Source organism: Phascolarctos cinereus, unplaced genomic scaffold, assembly GCF_003287225.1.
Source record: "Phascolarctos cinereus isolate Bilbo 61053 unplaced genomic scaffold, phaCin_HiC Scaffold_1;HRSCAF=81, whole genome shotgun sequence".
NCBI classification, from domain to species: domain Eukaryota; kingdom Metazoa; phylum Chordata; class Mammalia; order Diprotodontia; family Phascolarctidae; genus Phascolarctos; species Phascolarctos cinereus.
Window position 1 is genome coordinate 210,176,315 of NW_027555514.1, and position 21,898 is coordinate 210,198,212.

The 21,898-nt window shown below is 37.4% G+C and overlaps 1 protein-coding gene across 3 annotated transcripts in view; it reads right to left on the reverse strand.

Moving 5' to 3' along the window:
• Window positions 1–412: 412 nt before the first annotated feature.
• Window positions 413–21,898, reverse strand: part of CCNT1 (cyclin T1) — a 35,269-nt gene continuing 13,783 nt past the window's right edge. The window contains exons 3-9 of one of the 3 annotated variants that reach the window (XM_020977157.2): window positions 16,895–17,023; window positions 15,790–15,850; window positions 13,638–13,700; window positions 11,659–11,704; window positions 10,368–10,531; window positions 9,560–9,630; window positions 413–6,777 (exon numbers count right to left, since the gene is read on the reverse strand). In XM_020977157.2, coding sequence (XP_020832816.1) covers window positions 5,386–6,777; window positions 9,560–9,630; window positions 10,368–10,531; window positions 11,659–11,704; window positions 13,638–13,700; window positions 15,790–15,850; window positions 16,895–17,023 — 1,926 coding nt within the window. In that variant the 3' untranslated portion in view covers window positions 413–5,385. Of the gene's footprint in view, window positions 6,778–9,559; window positions 9,631–10,367; window positions 10,599–11,658; window positions 11,705–13,637; window positions 13,701–15,789; window positions 15,851–16,894; window positions 17,024–21,898 lie in introns of those variants that run through there. The other 2 variants (XM_020977158.2, XM_078156776.1) reach the window with 2 other exon arrangements.

Here is a 21,898-nt window from a genome sequence, read left to right on the forward strand (position 1 = left end):
ACTACAGTAAAGTGTAAATATAGGATTTACTGGAGAATCTTACACAAGAATAAATACAGCATACAAAAACAAAGGGCAGCTAGGTGGCACAGTGGATAGAGTGCGGGGCCTGGAGTCAAGAAGACTCATCTTCCTGAGTTCAAATCTGGCCTCAGACCAGATTTACTAGCTGTGTGACCCTGGGCAAGTCACTTAACCTTGCCCGCTTCAGTTTCCACATCTGTAAAGTGAATAGGAGAACTGCTCTAGTATCTTTGCCAAGAAAATCTCAAATGAAGCCCTTAAGTGTCAATAGAACTGAAACAACCAAACAACAAAAATATAAAAATACAGAAAGTAAAATAAAGGGGAAGTCATGTCAAGATTGTGATATTTATCAACAATTAAAGACACACACACATGAACAGCACAATCCAATTACTCCTTTACCTTTAGCATTTATTGATGTGGTGGATAAATACAAATAGAGAAACATACTTGACAGCAAGTTATCAAACAACTGATAGCCAGACTATAAAATGTATACAATTAAAAAAAAATTTTTTTTGTACAAAGAGCCCTTACTGTAATGGTCATTCATATCCTATCATCCACATACCAGCAGAAGAGATACAAGGGATAACATCCCAACTGATGTACCCCTAGGTGGGCAAATGCAGCAGAGAATGCGTATGCTGTAGAAAGGGCTCTTGGGAACTATATAAAGAAAACACACAAAAGTCTTACCACAAAGTAGTACCTGAGTGACAAAGATCAGTAAAGTGTTGGGGTGAGGGGGAGGGTGCTGTTTTTGTTTTTTGGTGTTCTTTGGTCTGATATGGGGGTGTTCAGTCAGGATGAATCTGGGAAAGAACAGTTTCGAATCCAGAAACTTAGTGTTACGCTGTTGCAGTCTTTAGTCTGGAACATGAAACAAACTCACTTCTCCCCAAACAATTCCAGTATACTCCAATCACTAACCAGTCAGTTCTACAGTTTTCCACCAAAAAAAGTACCCAAATATCTGGAGAAGCATATATTTGCTCTGGCATCAATTAATCAATATAGCTTTCACATGCTGTCAAGCATCCCTCTCCATGCACAATATGGCAATATAAAACCTGAGTCAGTCTTTTCTGACATTTCAGTCAACTATGGTTAACCCACTCACATAAGGGAAAGGGAATGGACACTGGTTTTTTTTTAGTAAACATTATTCTCTTATTCTTTCCCTCTCTTCCCTACCCTCCCCAATTCCAAGTTTATATTAAATAGTTAAGAAACATATTAAAATGGAGGGACTCTTTCACTTAAAAACTACCCCAATTCTCATCCCAAGCCTCACTATATATCATGGAGTATTACAGTACAAAGCTTGTTTGAAATTCAGGTCCACAGAGGGGCACAAGGACAAAATAAAAATTAATGGTGTGGTGCAACATGAATATTTTCTTAACATCAGGACCAAACATTTGAAAACTTGGTGTTAAAAGCAGTTACGTGAGATTTCAGGAGGTATCAAAGTCACTGACAGCTCAGTGGAACCAGTGTGTCTTTCTCACCACTGATGGATTGCATAGACCATAAATTCCCCCATGCCCTGAAGAACATTTGTAACCCACCCTAAGAAGAGTCTCCCTCTCCTACCATAAATATCAAAAGTGCCAGCAAAAAGGATGAATCAGTTTCCGACAGATAAAACACTGTTGCATTTAAATCTAGTATACTATGATAGAAAGCCACCTCTAATTCCATGCCCTGAAGTAAGGGTTGTTAAAGGAGTCAAGAATTTCTAATTTAAACTAGTTAAGCTTAGACACCATAAGAGATGTTATCATGATTTTTATTTCAATATCTTAATCTGCAGCATTTAATAGAAGGCTAATTGTTAAGCTTCTACCCTTTTTCATTACTGATCAGATTTCAGCACTGGTTAACCGGAATATAAGCTCAAAAAGATGTATTAAACTAAAACTCATAAGCCATAAAAACAATGCCAGCTCACCTGACAAAAAAGGAAAGTTATATGTAATTGAAGAATGGCAAGAGTTCTCTAAAGAACACATATTGATGCCTAAGTAGGAAGAGTAAAATAAATCTCCAAAGTGTCTTCTACACCCAGAGACCATAAAAAGCTTTTTCTTAGGATGTTAGTTCATAAAGTAGCTTTAAGACGAATATTTCCTTGTAGCTGCTATTATAGCAGCACTGAGATCTGGTGGGATAATTTCTTCTCACTGTCAAAATGGAGTGAATTGAATCACTTTGAGAGTCAGAAGATTTGGTATACCCATGCTTCAGATCTTTTTCACTGATACTTATAATCTTTAAAAATCTCAGGCAAATAAAAAAATCACATATCCAAATAATTTTGGATCTACAGCTCCTCAGTCCATACTCTGTGGGTTAATGGACAGAGGAGGAGTTAAGGCAATGAATGTAGGGGGTGTGGTGTGGTTCACATGAGATGAACTTGGACTATTGCATAGATCTGCAAGCAAGCGCTGCAGGCAGCTCTCACTGAAGTCGGGACCCAGCAGGCACTAATACTTATAAAACTAGAGACAGCTCTAGAATGGCCTGTATGAGCAGTATAATTAGTATACAGCCAAGATAATACAGTTTAAGGCAGAAGGAAGGATATGTCTATGGCCTTCCCTAGATACTTTGTCCCAGTTTAGTCCTTATCAAAGAAGACACAATAGTATTACCATGGTGTAGTGCTAGCAGGTTGGTATGGACAGGTACTTCTGGTGTGGCACTGAGCATGGAAGTCTGATGAAAAAAAAACAAGGAAAAGGCCTAGCAAACATTCACTTGCAAAATTAATTCAGTGATCAACACCATCTACCAAAGATGCAGATGCTAACTAGATGGTGTGGTAAATGTCATTTTGGTAAGGTTAAGAAGGGGAGCATTCTCCCCATTTCCCACCCCCCCCAAAAAACCCTCAAAAACAAAGCCAAAAGAGAACAGAAAGAAACTTCTAAATAAACAAAGTTTAAATAAATAATGGGCAAAAACCTCATACGCAACACAATCTGAATTCCCAGAGATGGTGTATAGTTGTGTATCTGTATGTAAAACTGAGTATTAATCAGTTTAATCACTGAATTGTTGGTTTACCAACAGCTTAGCACCACACAGAAAACACAACAAAACCAAAAAGCCACCAAGTGCCAGTCAAGTCAAGAAGCTTTACCAGTTTACAGGTCCTCAGAGTTCCTCATTTTACACAATATAGAGCAAGCAAAATTTAAACAGGCATAGAGAAACAGCCCAAGAAATTCCATAGCACTCTTTTTTCAGTCAAATTTTCTTCAGTCTTCAGGACTCATTCCTGAAATTTCTTCTACTGGGTCAGTATTTCTCTCTCCATATTTTCTAATCATTATTATCAAGCCTTCACAACTGACTCCAAACTTGGACCAGACAAATCATTCCCTACAGGATTCCTTGGATTTGCAAGCCTCCTTTCTAGGGTTATATATATCAATTCATGTCTCCCTTGCCTGCTTCAGTGAAAACAAACAAAAATTCTTCCTTAAGAATACATGGTGTGAAGGATGCTACATTTAAAAATCCAAGACTATTTCTCATGATACAATGAAAACCTATGTTGCACTTTTGGTCAGACAGCTCTCCAGCAGGGTATGAAAATTTAATGTGACTAATCACCGCAAAAATTTATAGGTTAGGAGGAAGATACTTGCTGGAATCTGGCTTTGGGTTCTTAATAGCTACTTGCAAACCATAAGATTTCCTCTTTACCAAATATGTTCACTTTTGAAATATGAAGCTTCAGGGTCATAGGAATCTTTTTTTTTTTAAACTGCCTTTTAATTTTTTTAAGTCTTCTGACAAGTTCCTTCCAAGTTCCTGGACAGAGACCCTGAATAAGACCCTCACTGAGCATGACTGTGTCCATGGCACATGCTGGTTTACCTAAGTAATCACACCCAAATAGCACCCATTTGGCTCAATTAATACACTGACCCCATTTTCAGAAATTCATTCAATACACATTCTGGGAAGAAGGTGTTTCCTTCCTTTCAACAATCCGGATGAAAAGCAAATCTCACATTCATAATACAGTTTAAAACATAGTTTTCTAAATTCCAAATCACAATTCCATTGTTTTTAATATTTTCCAGTGTTTTCTCTCACAGACCCCAGATTAACATATATGGACTAGATTTAACTGGATAGAACATGGTCCTTACTGATATATTCTAGCTCCCACAGGAAACCATGAAAATGTTCATATATGGAAGCTTTTCAAGACCTAACTTGAAAAAACAATTCTGCACAAAAGATCAACTTGTTCCATCCCTTCCCCCATACCCCAACCTTTATTCTTTACTTCACAAAGACTTAAAATGGAGTGGAATAAAAATAAGTTTTAAAATAGAACCTGCAAAGTTAGGACAATGAATGGATTGCTGAGAAGACTTTGACTAGAATTTAGAGAGCTGCTGCCATACATAACTGTTCACATTCTACCATCTATTACATCATACACAAAGGGGAAAAGACTAAACAAAACCTACATATCTCTCTTCCCTTCCTGTTAAAAGCTTTGAGACACATTATACTCCCTACAGTAATAACTGCTTGAGAGAAAGGAAGGTTAAGGTAAGTTGAAACATGATTTCAAAAATTATACATAGAAAAGAAAAATAAATGCACACACACAAACAAAAAGGTCTCAACACTTCAAACTGTCCAGGGCCTGTCTCTGGGCCTAGGACTAGGCTGACAGCCTTCTCCCTGCCCCCCCCCAACTTCTCTCCCTCAAGTCAATGCTGTTTTTCATCAACCCAGCAAGACTCACAACCCTTCCCCAATTATATATATGTGTGTGTGTGTGTGTGTGTGTGTGTATATATATATATATATACATATATATATATATATACATATATATATATATACATATATATATAAAATATAAAAACTTAACGGATAACTTACTTTTAAATTACTTTTTAAAAGATTTTATGACATGTTTAAATACTTCCTCTCTTTTGATATATTAAAACCCCAATAGTTCCACAAGTTGCTTTTTGTTTGAAAGTTACACTTTTTAGTCCTGACAGGAAAATATGGGAGCTGGGAAGGGGGAAAATAACCACCAACACCAACTGCCCAGCTAGGAGACACAGGAGCAAAGAACAGAGGAAGTGTTTTCAATCCTTCACAGCTTTAAGGAATTCTCACTTCTCATACCAGTAAAAACTATAATAAAATAGTTATTTCTGAGGCAGTGGATATAACAACATCCTACCCTCTATACCCTCCCTTCCCTGGCCCAAGGAGGGTGATAAAAATTTCATATACGGAAAGTAATTTTCTTAGTCCAAACTCAGTAGTAAAAAAAGGGGGCTTCTCTCTTTTTTTTTTTCTTTACTTAGGAAGGGGTGGGAGTGGTGGTGGAGGTTCTGATGGTAGAGGAGGTGGTCGGGGTTTGTCTAAATTGCCTGCTCTGGAAGGGACCCCACTAGCTCGTGGATTTAGGTATTCCCCGTAAGAGTGAACAAATTCATAAGCAGAGGGCTGCGTGGGCTGCATGCCCTGGGCACTAAGCAGCGAGTGGAGCATGTTAACAGTGTCTTGATAGTCTATTGTCTGGGTTGTGTTGTGTCCATTTGCTCCAGTGGAGCCTTTGTCCGATTTCACATGAGGGGCTCGGGAGAAGGAGAGGCTGCTTGTTTCTGAGCTATGCCCAGGCAACTGTGTCATTGCAGGGAGAGGAGGGAAGGAGAAAGTCACAGAGGATGATTTAGAGGTCTTGCCAATTTTGGCAGGGTGCTCATACATTACTCCAGACTCCTCAGGAAGGGGCCTTTTACGGGCTAAACTAGAAGAGGAAGAGGAACCAGACAAGTTGTAGGCTTTATGGGCCAGGATGCTTGACTGGCTGCTATGTTTTGAGTCACCCAGTCGCTTGTTCCCAGCACCAACTGGGAGCTGGGAGTGGGAGTGTTTGTGTGAGTGGTGATTGTGGTGGTGGTGGTGATGATTAGATGTGTGGACCTTGTGCTTCTCCTTGTGCTCCCGGGTCTTTGCCCCAAACTCATCCACAGAGCTGTGTTTATCAGCTGCTGTGTGAACTTTAATACGCATTTTTATCTCCTCTGGTTTTGCTGAAAGGGCTTTATCTCCTCCACCTACCATGGGGATCCGCATTTTGAGGGCTGCTTTGTCTGCCTTTTCCAGACTAAGGCGATCTGGGTTTTCAGAACTTTCCATAGGAATTTTCAGAATGACGGAGGAGGAGTGGCTCTCTTGCTGAGCCAAGAGATTCTGGGCAGCATATGCATACTGTGATTTCACATTGGCCTCCATGTTCTCTAGCTGTCGCTTCTGAGCAGCCAGTTCCTCAGCATGCTTAGCTCGGTACTCCTTCAGAGACACCTTGGCAGCTGGTGCACTTTTGCTGCTCTGCTTCTGAGAAACAAATGCAGCTGGGTCCTGTTGCAAAGAATGCTCAGCTCCCATAAGTGCTAGATGCTCATTAGTCCGATGACCCTGAGTAGATTCCAGCTTGAGGGAATGCTGTGAAGGCAGCCAGTGGTCAGCCTGCAACATCTCCATGCTGCTTAAATCACTGGGGGACTTCTCCTTGGCTGGGAGAGAAGGCACGGTGCTAGTTGTGTTAGAAGTTGACATACTCATTAAGCCTGCAATGTTCATATCTGAAGAGCTCCTGGAGATCATGCTGAGTATTGCCTGTTCTGAAAGGGAGTCATCTTCTCCTGGGTCACCTGATTTAGATTTCTTGGCAGCCTGGCAAGCCTGAAATTAAACAGATGACAGTTAAATATCCACTCCATACAAGTCCATTATATGAGAATAAGGTGATTATGTGACTGGGGTTCAAGTCCTTGGATCCAAGTTGGACACACACTGGTTGTATGATCCTAGACAAAGTCACTTAATCCCCGGACCCAAGACAAGACTAATTTGCTAAGACTAAATTTATACTTATAAACTTCATAAGGCAATCTGCCAGTTGAGCACCTCCCATCATTAACTAACCTGTATTTGTTCTGTATGTACTTATATATGTACAAGTCATCTTACTCAATAGAATGCAAGCTCCCTAGTACAGACTGTTTCATTTTTAAAGTTTATATCCTTAGCAGGCAGCACAGTGCCTGGCACATCAAAGACAATAAATGCCTGTTGAGTGACTGATGTCTCACAAGTGACAATCTGCATTGGGAGAGGGAATTTCTAACTAGGAGCTTCCTCCCCACCGCAAAAATCCTACTTCTGGTCAAACAAAAATAAAGCAGTTGGTAACATTCCTTGTATTCTTTCTCTTGCAATATGTAAAGACAGTGAAGCTTAATGCAGGAGATAGAATAGCTAAAAGATATCTCTTTCTTTGAAACAGAAAAGTGGAAGGGTAACTCCAAACTTCTCTGAGTAATGCAGTCTCAGCAGAACACTAGTATAATTAATAATCTTAAGTGCCTGAGATCTAAGGGCTCTGCTGCATATTTAGAAGATGTGACAAGGACCAATGCAGAAGGCTCCAACAAGTAAATTCACTCCCTATACTATTATCACTAGTATAGTCTAGTAGGGGATAAAAAAAGGGGAAGAGGAATCAGAGATTTGAATTCTAAATGACTGACTCCGGACAAGTCACTTAACCTATGCCTCAGTTTCCTCATCTGGAAGATGGAAATAATAATGTAATTTGTGAAAGTACTTTTGAACACCATACAATACTAGGTGATTATAAGGTATTATTTCAGCACTTAGCAGAGTGATTTGTACAAAGCAGAAGTTTAATAAATATTTGCTGAATAACAAAATCAAGACTTTGAAGCCAGAAGTCAAAACCACATAAACTTATGCCAAGAGTGATCAAAGCAATCAAGAAGTGAATTTACTTTCACCTAAACAAAAAGCATTCAAATGAAAGACTGCTCCCAAAAAGTAGTCATAAGAGAAATACAAACCAGAACAACTCTGAATTCACCTTACAGCAAACTGACAAGCTGACAAAAGGTGACAGAACAGGCATACTAATGCATTACTAATGGAGACGTGAAGTGTTCCAACCGCTCTGGGAAATTTGAAATTGAGCTGACAAAAATGACTAAAATGTCCATATTCTCTAACCCAGAGATTCCACTACTGGGAATCAATGATAGAAGAAATGAAAATCTTAAGTCAAACTTTCTACTTGATACTGAATTAAAAAACAAACATCTTTCTATTCCCATATAAAGATCTGAAAAACCTTTCAACTGTAGTCGGACTCCACAAACAAGAAGATCAATGATAAAAAAAAGAAAGCCTTTGTATACATCAAACTATTTAGAGAACCTTGTGTGGCAGCAAAGAATTGGAAACAAACAGCTTAGCTATTGGTGAATGGCTAAACAAGTTGAGGAAAATGAAAGAAATGGATTGTTGAAATGAAAATTATTTAGTACAGAGAAATATGGGAAGACTTATCAACTGATTAAAGTTACATAAGCAGCATGAGGAAAATAATATACATGGGGATTTCAAACAACAACAAAACCAACAAATGAGACTGAACACTGGGAAAATTATAATGATCAAGTCTGCCTCAAAGAGGTAATAAGAGAATACACTATCCTTTATGGTGTCCAGATGAGGGAGAAAGGACTGTGGTGTGGAACTCTGCCTATAATGTCAACTTGGTTGATACAAAACCAGGTTTTCTTTCTTTATAAGGGATGGGTCCCTGAGAGAGAGAGAGATGGAAATACACTGGGAAATATACTGAAAGACTTTGTAATAACCTAAGAGATATTAAAATTTCAATGAAAATCAAAAAACACCAACAAATTTGACTCAATTCAATAGAAATAGCTGTGTGAGAAGACAGGAGGGGGAGATTCAAAGACAGAAAGTGTAGATAAGATGAAGCCTAGTAAGTAAATATTTCTGTCCTGTTATGCTTGACACACTTCCCTTCAAATTTTTGGGATGACCTGGCTATGAATCTGTTTAAGATAGAGAAATCAATGAGACGACTTCAAGATCCCTTCTAAATCTAGGCCTCTGAAAGGCAAGCTGATTTTCAAAGATAATGAAATTAATCTCACATGTGTCAGTTTGTGAGAAATGAGGAAATCTGAAGTCAAGATTTCTACTTGAATAAGAAATTAAAATCTTTTCACACACAAAGTTAAACTGGAATTTAACTGAAATCAAACAACTCAATCTTGCTAACATTCATTTTGAAAAGTGGCTTCTAATATAAAATAATCTTCAGTGACTGATAGCCATTTCTTTTCACCATGGCACTTAATACAGGGTTGTTCATGCAATGAACATTCAAATCAATGTTTACTGAATGACTGCCTCACAAATGGTTCAGTTACACAATACCTAAGAATACCTACCACCACCCACTGTCCCTGGTTTCTGGGCCAGGGCACAAGTTATGTAACTGAAGTCACAACTATTGCATAATTATAAAAAGGGAAATTCCAAACTTAGTATATTCATTCAATTTCTATGATCTAATGCAGTCTAGAAAACATAACTGGCTTTGGTCCATCATGCTCATAACAATAACACTTACCCTCCAATTCCGAATGCGCTTGAGCCTGTTAGGGGTTTTCTCAAGGATCTGTAGGAATTCATGGGTCAGTTCTGTATATTCAACAAAAAATACATAAAAAACTCAGAAAAACAGATAACTGAAACAAGGTGATTTCAATTTTTTGGCTAGCTTCATCTATGTAAAAGCTATGGTTAAGTTTAAAAGGACAGTAAATTTGTTCTAAGATCCATGTTGGAATCTTAATTCTACCATGTACAAGTTATGTGACCTTGGGCAAGGCAAATAACTTCTTTTAGCTTTGGTTTCCTAATTTATATATGTGTGTATTAAGAGGGTTGGGGAAGAGGGGGGTGGGTTAAAGAAAGGGGCCACAGGTAAGATTTGTAATTTCATTTCATCTGGTACAAAAACTCCATCAATTCAAACGCAACTCACAGTTTAGAAAGCCCTGAAGCACCAAGCAGCATGTCACACATACCATCTGGGTGACCATGTCCACTGTACCACACGAAGGCTTTCTAAAATGATATTAATACCCATTTCTGCTTATAAGGACTTTTGAAATTATCAAATAAAAATCTGTATGTGCCATAAAAGGGCACTATAAATATAAATGCCAGCTACAACCAACTTCATTACCATCATTACCACCAGCAGCAGGAAGAAAAGAATGTAGAGTAAAACTTGAGACCACTGAGTCTCAAAAGCCTGATAAGGACAAGAAACGCTAAAGTATAAGAAACCACAGGTATAGTAATTTCTTGGATAAACTGCAGTAACAGAATCAAGTGAAAATTATTTTTAGGCGTCCTTCTCTAAAACTCACCATCAAGGAGCTCCAGGGTTACTGTGACATCCACATACTCCCACCAGTGTTTCCCATCACTGGAGACTGGGATCTCCCAGTTGGACCACTTACAGGCCAGGTGAATGCAGACACAAGCCACCACAGGAGGTGTATACTGCAGGCTAAATGTGGTCAAGTGCAGGCTGATACCAATCGGAGGGAGAGAAACAGAAAGCCATGAGCTCTCAAGCCTGAACCCAAAATTTTCTGCTAAATAAACATTGGGGAAAAAAACAGGTAAAAACACTCAGATTCAATAATCATAATGGTCTTGCCATCAATTCACCTACATGCAAGATCTGAAGTTCCCCCCTTTTTGCTCAAACTACTTCAGTTCTGCCTCTCTGACAATATGTCCACTGACTGATGTTGCTAACATAAACAAAATAATTCCTTTCTATAGTTTCAGAGCAGGCTAAAGTCATAATTTAATAAAGAGCAGTTGTCAAAAATGAGCTTTACTTAAGTTGAAAACAAGGTTCCTTTGGGAAAGCAAAAGTAAATAAGACACTCATTTTGGCTGACCTGAGCTTGCCCTGTATATAATAAAGTGGTAGTCTCTCAAATCAAATAAAACAGTGAGGAAAACAACTGTCAGCAAATTATCCCATGGAACCAAAAATAATGTAATAATTCACTCTGATTAAAATGATACAGAATGTCCTTAAATTCCTTAAATTCTCATGTTTTGTGGCCTATTTCAAAATTATGAAACCTTCCATAACAGGGCATGTGAATGGTAAACAGGAAGCATAACCTTTTTGCCTATTGAGGTTAGCTAATGGGTTGGAGAAAAAAGGAGACAAAGGATATAATCTATGAAAGTTCTGATGCTTTTAAATAAGGGAAAAAATGCTGTAAAACTCTGTACAAACAGAAGTGCAAGCTGTTTATAAAGAGAAACAGTTTTCAGTGAGTCCAGAATTCACAAAGAACTCTTAGAACTATGCTACTAGGTTTTTAAAGCCATTATCAAAGAGGTGGGGCAGCTGAGTAGGCTACACAGGAGTACTAAGTTCAGTAAAACATAAAGCACTAGGGAAAGGCATAGCACTCTATAGAAAGTGGTCAGAAAATACAAATTAGTCAGCTTTTCATATGACTCATTTTTTTGACAAAAGTTATTCTATGCCAAGGTAAATATTCTTGGATCCAGGCTTCCCAAGCCCCAGAGCCTGAACTTTTGATCCATTTCTGTCCCTAGAAGGATGCTATCTCAACCCAAAGAAAACCCATCCCACAGTATAGGAAAACAAATGAAAATAAAAACCTGTTGGTTGCCATGAAGTAGGAGGTTTGTGCCAAGTCCTTGCTTGCTGGAGAAAAAAAAAAGAGAACTATTGGAAAAACAGTATGTTAGTTGAAAATGTGATCCTATTTAGGACCTAATAAGAACAATTTATAGGAGAGTCACTTACAAATTTTCACCATTAGCCCATTTTACATATTCTTTATGCTAAAGAGCATAACTAATTAGAAATGGACCTTTTAAAATACAGAGGAAAAATTATTTATGATTTAGAAAAAATTAAAAGCAAAATGAAATATGAAAAACAGCCTCAAGTCTGCAAAACTAGCTTTTACAGAAAACAGACAATGCAATTATTTTAGAGTGGGGATGATGTTAATTCAGAAAATTCAGTGGCTCCATGAGGGAAATCAGTTCCCAAAATATACAATCATCATATTAATGGAAATTTAAAACAAAAACCCCACAATTTATTTGCAAACTCAACAACAAAAAATTCTTTCTAAAGGAAAAAATTGTGTGTTAAAATCCAAATTTGGGGAATTTCCTAGTAATTTTGCTTTTTCAACAATAGTGGCATTTAACAACACTAAAATTTAACTAATTTTTTAACTTAAAAATATAATTAAAGAGTAACATGGCAGATTTATAAAAGATTCAGAGAAAGACCACTAATGATCTGCAATAAGACTAAGTTAATAATTAATCCTGGAAGAACAGAAAGAAGGAATATTTAGAAAATGTCTACCAGACTACTGTGTTCTCATACGGAAGACTGACCAGAAAGATCAAGCAGAGAGAGAAACAGGCTTAACTAGGATATAGGAGGGTATAAAGAAAGAAATTTTATAGGCACAAAGGATTGTTAGACATCAAATTAAGTTCACAAAAAACTGTGAAGGTTCCCGACAAAAAGGCCAAAAGAGATGACCAGTTTTCAGAAGAAATGAAAATAAGAACTATACAGGTGAAATGCTCTAAATAACTAAAGAGAAATTAAATTAAAACAACTATGAGGTTTCGTAGCTCACAACCATCAAGTTGGTAAAGATTACAAAAGACAAAAAAAAAAACAATGCTAGAAGGACTCTAAATTGGTCCAACTGTTTCGGAAAGCAATTTCAAATTAGGTGATCTCACTAAGGGTCATGAAGGTTACTGAAAGAAACCATGTAGACTATACATAGACCAACATATTCATAGCAGCACTCTGAAGTAGTAAAATGTCAGAAACAAAACAAGTTTCTATCAACTGGAAGAATAGATGAAAAAATAATGGCATATGAATGTAATGGAATTATTGCACAGTAAGAAAAAACACACAAGAAATTCAGGGAAAGACAGGAAAACACAAAGTGATGTAGAATGAGGAAAGCGGAAATCAAAGGAAATCAAAAGATTATACAAAGTGACTACAGTAACATAAATGAAAATAATATTTAAAGGATAGCTGAACCTATATTAATTCAATGAATAATCTTGATTCTGAGAAGAAGAAACACATTTTTTCCTATTGGCTGAGAGGTCGTAGACTATAATTCTTTACGGTGCCTGGCATATAGTAAGGGCTTAAGGCTTGCTGACTGAAAGGTATGGAATGATGCATATGTTTTGGTTGCTTTGCCAATGAGTTTTTCCCCTGTTATAAGAGAGGATTCACTTTGGGGGTAAGGGGAGAAAGGTATTTAGAGGTAAAAGATTAATGTAAAAAAGGCATCAATTTCAATTTTTAAAAAGTTTGGGAAAAATCTTTAAAAATGAGGTTTCTCATTTATCTAGGAATGACTAAGTGTGGCCTTATTGATGACAGAATAGACTTGGTAACCTTCTAAGGCTGCTTCCAGTATTATGACTATTAAAAAGGAAAGTTAAGCCAAGACTTTTACTTTAATCCCTGACAAATGAATGCTTATGTAATGTGTGTATAAATGCCATCTAGAAGTACTATCCTTTACAGCAACATTGGATCATGTTAGAATCGTCAATCTTGGATTCCTTACCTCGAACAAGTTGTGTGCACTTTACCACATGTGTGTGTGGGTGGTCAATTGTTATTTCAAAGCCTGAAAAAAAATGCAGAAGGAAGAAGATTGGTTAACAAGCAAAAGGAACTCAATACATTTTGCACCCCTTGCATCTGAGCAAGTAAAATGCCTCCTTCCCCTCCCCAAAATAGTTGTTCAGGGGAACAAGAGGTCCACAGATAGAAACTCTTCTCTATGTTGAATTATCTCCATGGGTGATTTAATGCCTAGTTATAAAATTGAAAGGCCACTGCTGTCTCTAGTTCTCCAAGTAATTAAGAACTTCTTCACTGTTGAAACACCACTGAAAACAAAATAATTTTTAGTCACAAACATAATAACCTAGTATAAGCGCCTGGGCAGCAGATGGGAGGAGAGGGAGGGGGCAAATCCCTGGTGCGTCCTTTCTCAGGGGAAAAAAAAATAACAATGTCAAGGATATTCTCCTTTCATTTCTCCATTTAAAATGTAAAATAACGCATAATTATATTCTAAAGTTAAACTTTAGTCCAAAAAATAATTAGTTTTGCTGTACAATTTTATCTTTTTTTAAGTCCACTATAAATGGTATTATACTTACCATTTTTATCTACCCTCAATGCAGAATTTTAAACAGTGTTTAAAAATTGGATTTTTTTAAGAACATAATTTTCAAGTTTTGGAATGTACATAATCCCTTGATACAAGTACATCCCTAATAAGGGAAAAGCTGCATCATGGAAACTATTCTTATGTAAAATATTCCATGGGATCAGATAATAGAATTAATGTTTATATTGGTATTTACAACAATGAAGAATGAACAAAGAGTATTCTAAACACTCAAAGTCACAATCAACTATAACCCAGGCCCTTATACATGTTATACAAAACAAATAGCTTTGCATCAGCTAAAATCTGTCTTAAAAGGGAGTATTTAGATTTAAAACTAGTTTGAACTTAAGAAGCCATAGAGTCCAACCCCCATATTTTACAGATCAAACTGAGGGTGAAAGAGGTTCTGACTTGTACAGGGTCAGAAAAAGCTATTAAGTATCTGAGACAGGATTCCAACTTAAGTATTGCTAACTCCTAACTCAAAGCTCCAGCCATTGTGCCACTTAGCTCATTATTTACCTTTGGGTAAAGACAGAGCTACCTATAAACAATGAAACTTTAAAAAAAAAACTCATACTATTTCAATAGAAATGGTTTCCTTTGATATCCCATGTTTTTATTTTATGCACTTAAAAACACTGAGATGGGGGCCATGGGTTTTCACAAGACTGCCAAAGGGTTTTATGAAACAAACCAAAAAAAAGGTTAAAAACCCCATATCTAGTTCTATGGGAATAATTTCTGATAAAATACTTTTAAATTCCAGTTCGATATGCCTTGAGACATTATTTTACTAGAAATACAATCTCCTTAAACGTGATTTTAATTGTTTTTAGGTAAAACTGTAATACACCTCTCATTTTATAACATCAATAGCTGAAAAAACTATTAGATTCAAGGAAAAAAACTCTACAACCAACTTTGCAACAACACATCTTTATATGGTACAGTACACCACATAGCAAATTTGCCTCGTAAGATGGCACAAGAAAGAAATCCTGGTTTAAAAAGAAAGAAAACTTCAGATTCAAAGGCCTAGTGAAATATTAAATTAGCTTTTAAAGTTCATAGCATTGAAGATAGGACAAATCTCAGTGCTATTCCAAACAGAACACCTATAAGAGAGTCCCTTGGCCTCCCATTCTGCTGTCCAGGCTGATCACAAGACCCAATAGTAGGGTTTGTTACAATTTAAAGACAAACATCAATATCCAGAGCCCAATGGCCAAACAGAACACAAAACCTATGGGAGAAAAGCAGACAGGTTTTGTAGACCTGGATTCGTTTTTATGCTGCCATTTATCAAAAGACTAAAAATGCATATTAAACCTGAAAATCATATTAAATGTAAATATGAACCACAAAGTCTGTAAGGAATCCGTTGTTTGAGGTCTTGCTTTTTCAGGGGCCAGGTGTATTTATCCTTCATCTGTGGAGCAGGACATAGGTTAGGTTAGGCCCTCAGCTCTGCAAACTCTTCACAGTCTGGGTGAAGCCCACAGGTGGCAGCCCGTCCGCTTTTAAAACTTACCCAGGGTCTGCAGTATTATGCTCTCTAGAATGACCAGGTCTTGGACTTGTTGCAGGTAAGCCTGGGGTTGAGAGGACAGGCAGGTTACTCACGATGAGGCACTCTATAAAGCCTGAAGAATTATAACAATCTCTCTTGGGATAACCAGGAAAAACAGCTTTATCCCGTATATAACACCAGAGGGAATTATCAAAGATTCCCCTAAAATGAGAGGGCCAAATGCTAAAATATAGTATTTTGTTAAAAGATGACTAGTAACAAAAGCCTCATGGGTTAAATTCATTTCCCAGGGTGGAGTCTAATAATATTTTGGCATATAAGACATTACCAGAAGTGAACAAATTTGCCTTAAATATTTTGCTGCTGGATAAAGCTTTCCCTTTTAGAGAGGGTGAGGAAAAGTGTTGTGAAGAATGAGTAATATGTTATTTAATTATCTTCAGAAGACTGCTTGGATGGCAAATGGCATGGTCTAGGAGAAAGCTGACTGAGAGTAAAAAGAGCTGGATTGTAGACTCAACTTTATAAATAACTGTATAATCTTGGGCAAATGTTTTTCTATGCCATTTCCCTCTCAATAAAATGAAAACAGCTGCCCTTTCCCCCTTTCCTTTGTGAGATTCAAAGGAGAAAAAAGATGTGAAAATATTTTGGGGAAAAGGGGGTTTTCTCCTGCTTGCTTATGGGGGCAAATGGCAATCTAGAAGCCTTAGAATACAGCATATTCACAACTTCCAACTAAAACTGTTCTGATGTAGAATCTAAAGGGAGAGGGCTAAGGAAGACAAGACAAAGTCCATGACTTGAAAAAAAAAACCACTTAGGGAGATGATGCAAAAACCTACCTCTTTCTAAATGGTAAAGAAAGGCCTCATTTCAGAATCTAATTAAGTATCTTTACCCCACACTTGCCTCCCTTTGACTACTAAAGCCAGTACAGATGTGCTCTGCTTGAGGAAACCCACTGCAACAAATTCTAAATGTTTGATTCATTCAGAGATTCCTTTAACAGTCAGTGCCCATTATACACTTGTGATAACTCAATTTACACATAAACAGTTATAAACATAAAGCAAGTCACAACTTACCAAAAACAATCCCTTACCTCACTTCTAGTGTCAGGAAGTGCATCCAGAGGATGGAGGCAAGCATGAGCTACCTTGATTACATGTTCTAGTTTTCGTGGTTGTTCCTCTACTTTAGCTGCCAGAAAAAGGGCTGCTGGTGCAACACTCTTAAAGGGGGGGAAAAAAAGAGAAATTTATTATTTATTTCCAACACCAAGTCTACAAAACAAACAAACAAACAAACAAACAAAACTGGATGTTTTATGCTTTAATCTTATGTCTCTTTAATAACTGCTCCTACTGGCTGCATGAGAAGCTACTTTAATAGCATTTAAAGGCAACCTGCAGTGAAAAGCTTTATTGTTTTCTATTAAACTAAGGAGAGATACATATGAAGGACAGCTTTACATTTTCAAGTCGTGACCTAAGTAGCCTACTTAGTTATTATCATTAATCCCAGGCCAAATGCAAAATGTACAGGTAAAACAGAAAAAAAAAAACCTGTGAAAATCCATGCCAAGGAAGGTTGATGCCAAAATAACATCGATTAAACTATATATTAAAGACAATGCTGTCCAAGGTTTTCTCTCTCTGTATGTGTATATACACGAGAGTGAAAGTGAGCATCTTTCCACATATATGTCAACATGAAAAATAAATTATACCTTTAAATATAATAAAGGATGCTTTTTTCACGTAAAGAGTAACTTTAGCCATTTCAATAATCAATACCAATAGTTTGAGTTTCTATTTATGTATCTGGAATTCTTCCAGATTTTTATTAATTCTATAGCACTGGATAAGAAAGTTGTATAGCAACTGGTGATAGTGTTATTACTTCAGCAGTCTTTCTCTACTACAACATATTTTTACCAGGCTGAAAGATCTCTTCATGTGGCCCAAATTTATTGAAAGAGTTATCAGTCTTTTTAAAACTTTTGTGTTTGGTTCTCTTTGTTCTTCCCCAACTACACATGGCCTTGGGTGTTGCTTAATCTTATCCCAAACAGGAGCAACATGAAGACCTTGAGCTGATGAAAAAAACGGAGGGAGGGAAAAAAAGAAAAGCCCTTTCAAAAATAACAAAGACATTTATGACTTACATTGCACAAATGAATAGTCCACTACTACCATCAATTTTCTATCATCCATAAAGATATCACTGAACTAAAATAAATCAAAAAAGCTAGTTAAACTTCATATTAATTATATTTGACCTTGGCATATGCTCCAACATAAAGCTAGCTATCATTTTTACTCTTTATTTACATGACAAAATATGCTCCTGGACAAACTATATGAATTAAATATTAAATTTACTAAGAAGTCTACTATTCACAAGGATATTCAGAGGATTCCTTTAACATTAAAACCCATCCATTAATTTATCCATTTCATAAATATGGAATTTGATATGTTAGGTCTGTTTAAAGCCAGGTACAGAGATATGAGGGTTTTTTGGGGGGGGCCTAATTCTCCTAATTATACTGTTTTATTTTGGCGCATATTAATTAGTACATACTGAGAGATGGTGGGTATGTGGTTCAACGGTATGCTGACCAGAAGGGGAAATTAATTTAGGATTATCCATTTGTTATGGTTGATCAATCCAAAAAGGATATAAAATATAAAAATCATCAAGAAGTGACAGCATTTGTAAAAAGTTTTAAAAAACAAACCCCCAAACCAGCTTCCTATCCCAGGCCATTGCACAAAAATAATTTTTTAATGTGTTATACTCAGGATTAACAACTTTCATCCAAGGCCTGTATTTTCAAACTTATATCTCACTATTATTCTACAAGGCTCCTGAAATCTCATCAAGCCAATTTCTTTGCATCCCCATACAACTCTTGCCTTGCCACTGCCTGGAATCTTTATCAATGTAATTTCATTTCCCCCGCTTTAAGTGTCCACTCTTCTTTACTAATCCATAAATTATCACTTCCAAAATCACTTCTTTCTGGCAACCTTCTTTCATTAAACTCACTTGTGCCTACATTTACAAAAATGTAATTCAATTGTATCAATGGTTCAATTCAATTGTATCAAGACCTTGTGCTAAGTAGGCCTTGCAGACACAAAGATTAAAACAAAACAGCCCTATCCTTCATAGAGCATTGAAAGTATCTGACTATTTTACTGGGGCATACAACATTAATTAAATAAATATAAAGCAATCTGAAGAGGAAAACAGAAAAGGGGAAGAAGGGTCAAAGAGGAAATGAAATCCAGGCATGGGGCATTTGAGAGGCAGGAGATGGAGTATTTGGTACAAGGATACAGCTAATAGGTTAGTTTGGATGGGATTTGGAATGTATGAAAGGGAGTAATATGAAAGACAGATTCAAACCAAACTGTGAAGGGCTTTAAACACCAAATTGAAATGTTTGCATTTTATCCTAGAGGCAATAAGGAACCACAGAAGATTTTTTAAAGTAGAACAACGACATGGTTGCAAATCTAGGTGAATGCAAAGTGAAGGAGATACAATCAGTTTTCTAAGATCTTGTAAGGAGATGCATTTAGATATGTTAAATGAGATGCTGACAGGACTTTCAGATGAAGGCAGTTGGCAATGTGGGCCTGTTATTCAGGAGAGAGATTAGAGATGAATATATAGCTTTGGAAGTCAACTGTACTAACTTAGGGAAGCCCATGAGATTACTAAGAGATCACAGACACTAAAGCAGAAGTGTCAAATGCCTGTACTGAACCGGATTAAAATGTAATTGTTTCCCAATTATTTAACAAAAAAAGGATACAATATAGATGTGTGGCCACAAGGATCCTCACTGATACCACTACATTAAAGGAAACCTAAGTAGATAGGGGATGAATGATGGTCTAGCAAAGGAGAGAGATAAAGGGGCAATCAAATAAGGTGAGAACAAGAAGAAAGCACTGTCACAGAGTCCAAAGGAGGAGGGAGCAACCAGGAGGAGGTTTTAACAGTGTCAAAAGATACAGAGAAATCAAATAGGATAAGAACAACAAAGACCAGCAGGAGACAGCAGTTAAGAAATTTTGGGGGTGGGAGGGGAGGGAGTAAAGGAAATTGTTTCAATCAAATAGTGGGCTGGGAGGCAGATTTCAAGAGACTGCAAAGAAAGAGAAGGATGAGCAAGTGGAAGTAGTAAGTGATAAGCTATTCCAAACCTCCTTTCCACTCAAGTGCTCGCTCCATACATCCTCTTCCCCCTCACTTCATTCGAGAACTTTGCCTTTTACTTCACTGGGGGAAAATGCGGCCATTTAATGTGAGCCTCTCTCTCTTCACCTCAAAACCCCATAAGATCATCTACTACTCCTTTCTTCAGTCTCCGACAAAGAGTTGGCCCTTGGCTTACCCCTCTACCTATCCCCTCCCCATCTTCTACTGCAGAAAGCATCTTTAGTCAACTCTATCTACTCCCCATCCCCCATAAATCTTCAACTTTTGCCTATTAATTGGTCCCTCCCTAATCCTTTCAAACATTCTGAAGTCTCCTCTAACCCTTAAAACAAAAAAACCTTCATTAGACCCTACAACTCCTCAAGCTGTCATCTTCTATTTCTCTCTTTTCTCAAACTCCTTGAAATAAGTATCTACACTCACTGCTTCCACTTTCACTCCTTTATGTTTTATAATCCATCTTCTGACCTGTCACTCAACTGAAACTGTTCTCTCCAAAGTAACTAATGATCTCTTTATTGCTGGTCTTTTCTCACTCTACTCCTCAACGGGTGGCACTGCTGGCTATGCTTTATTCCTGAATACTTTCCTTTCTCTAGATTTTTATAATTCCCTTCGAGTTTGCCAGACATTTCTGACATGCCTCTTCTCAAATCTCCTTTGCTGTCTCTTCATCCACACCATGCCCCCTAACTGTAAGTGTTTCCCACAGTTCTGTTCATAGGTCCTCTCTTCTCCCTCACCGGCTCCAATGGGTTTAACCATCACCTCTACACAGATGACTCTGATCTATAGAGGGCTTTCCAAAAGGCTTAGTGTAGTAAATAGCTTAAAATTCCACTAAGACTTTGGGGACATTCTGTATATATCAAGTCCCAGTTTCTTCCTTGAGAGTCCTGCATCACCAACTCCCTATTGGATATTTCAAACCGGATGCCCTGGAAACATTTTTAACTCAATATGTTTAAAATCTAACTTATTAGCTTTCCCTCTAAACTCTTCTTTTCCAACATCCTTCCAGTGTTTCAAGTTCCTAATTTTGGCATTATCCTGGACTACTCATTTTCCCTCACCCAACATATTCAAACATTTGTCAAATCTTGCTGTTTCTTCAGTGGCAGCTAGGTGGCGCAGTGGATAAAGCATCGGCCCTGGATTTAGAAGGACCTGAGTTCAAATTTGCATCAGACATATAACATTTACTAGCTGTGTGACCCTGGGCAAGTCACTTAAACCCATTTCCTAGACAGCCCCCCCAATATATATCCTTCACAAAATCTCTTGAATTCAGGCCCTTCTCTCCACTCACACACCTTAGTCCAAGGCACTCATCACCTCTTGACTAGAATATAATAGTAACAATTTCTTAATTGGTCTCCCTGCCTCTTCTCTGACCACTTTAGTTCACCCTAAACACAGTTGCCAAAGTAATATTCCTTAAGTGTAAATCTGACCATGTGATCAACCAACTTTAGTGGCTTCCTATCGGCTCCAGAATAAAATATTGTTTTAGCCCTATACAACCTGCACTTATCCTCATTGTACACTAGTAGCAGCCAATCTGGCCTTCTGTTTCTCACAATCCGTGTCCCAACTTTGTGTCTTTGCCTCTGTTCTCAAGGCTTACAAGCATTCTCTCTGCAGCTCCACCTCAGATAGTCCCTCTCTTCCTTTAACATGCAGCTTAGGCACGAAAGCATGAAGCTTTCCTGATCCCTATTATCTGCTGGCATTCATCCTCCCTATGTTGTATTAATTACTTTTTACATATTTATAACTTCATATTTAACGTATATTTTTACATGGCCTTATTGTCTCCCCCCCTTATGGTATAAATAGAGATTGTTCTTACCTGTATCCCCTAATG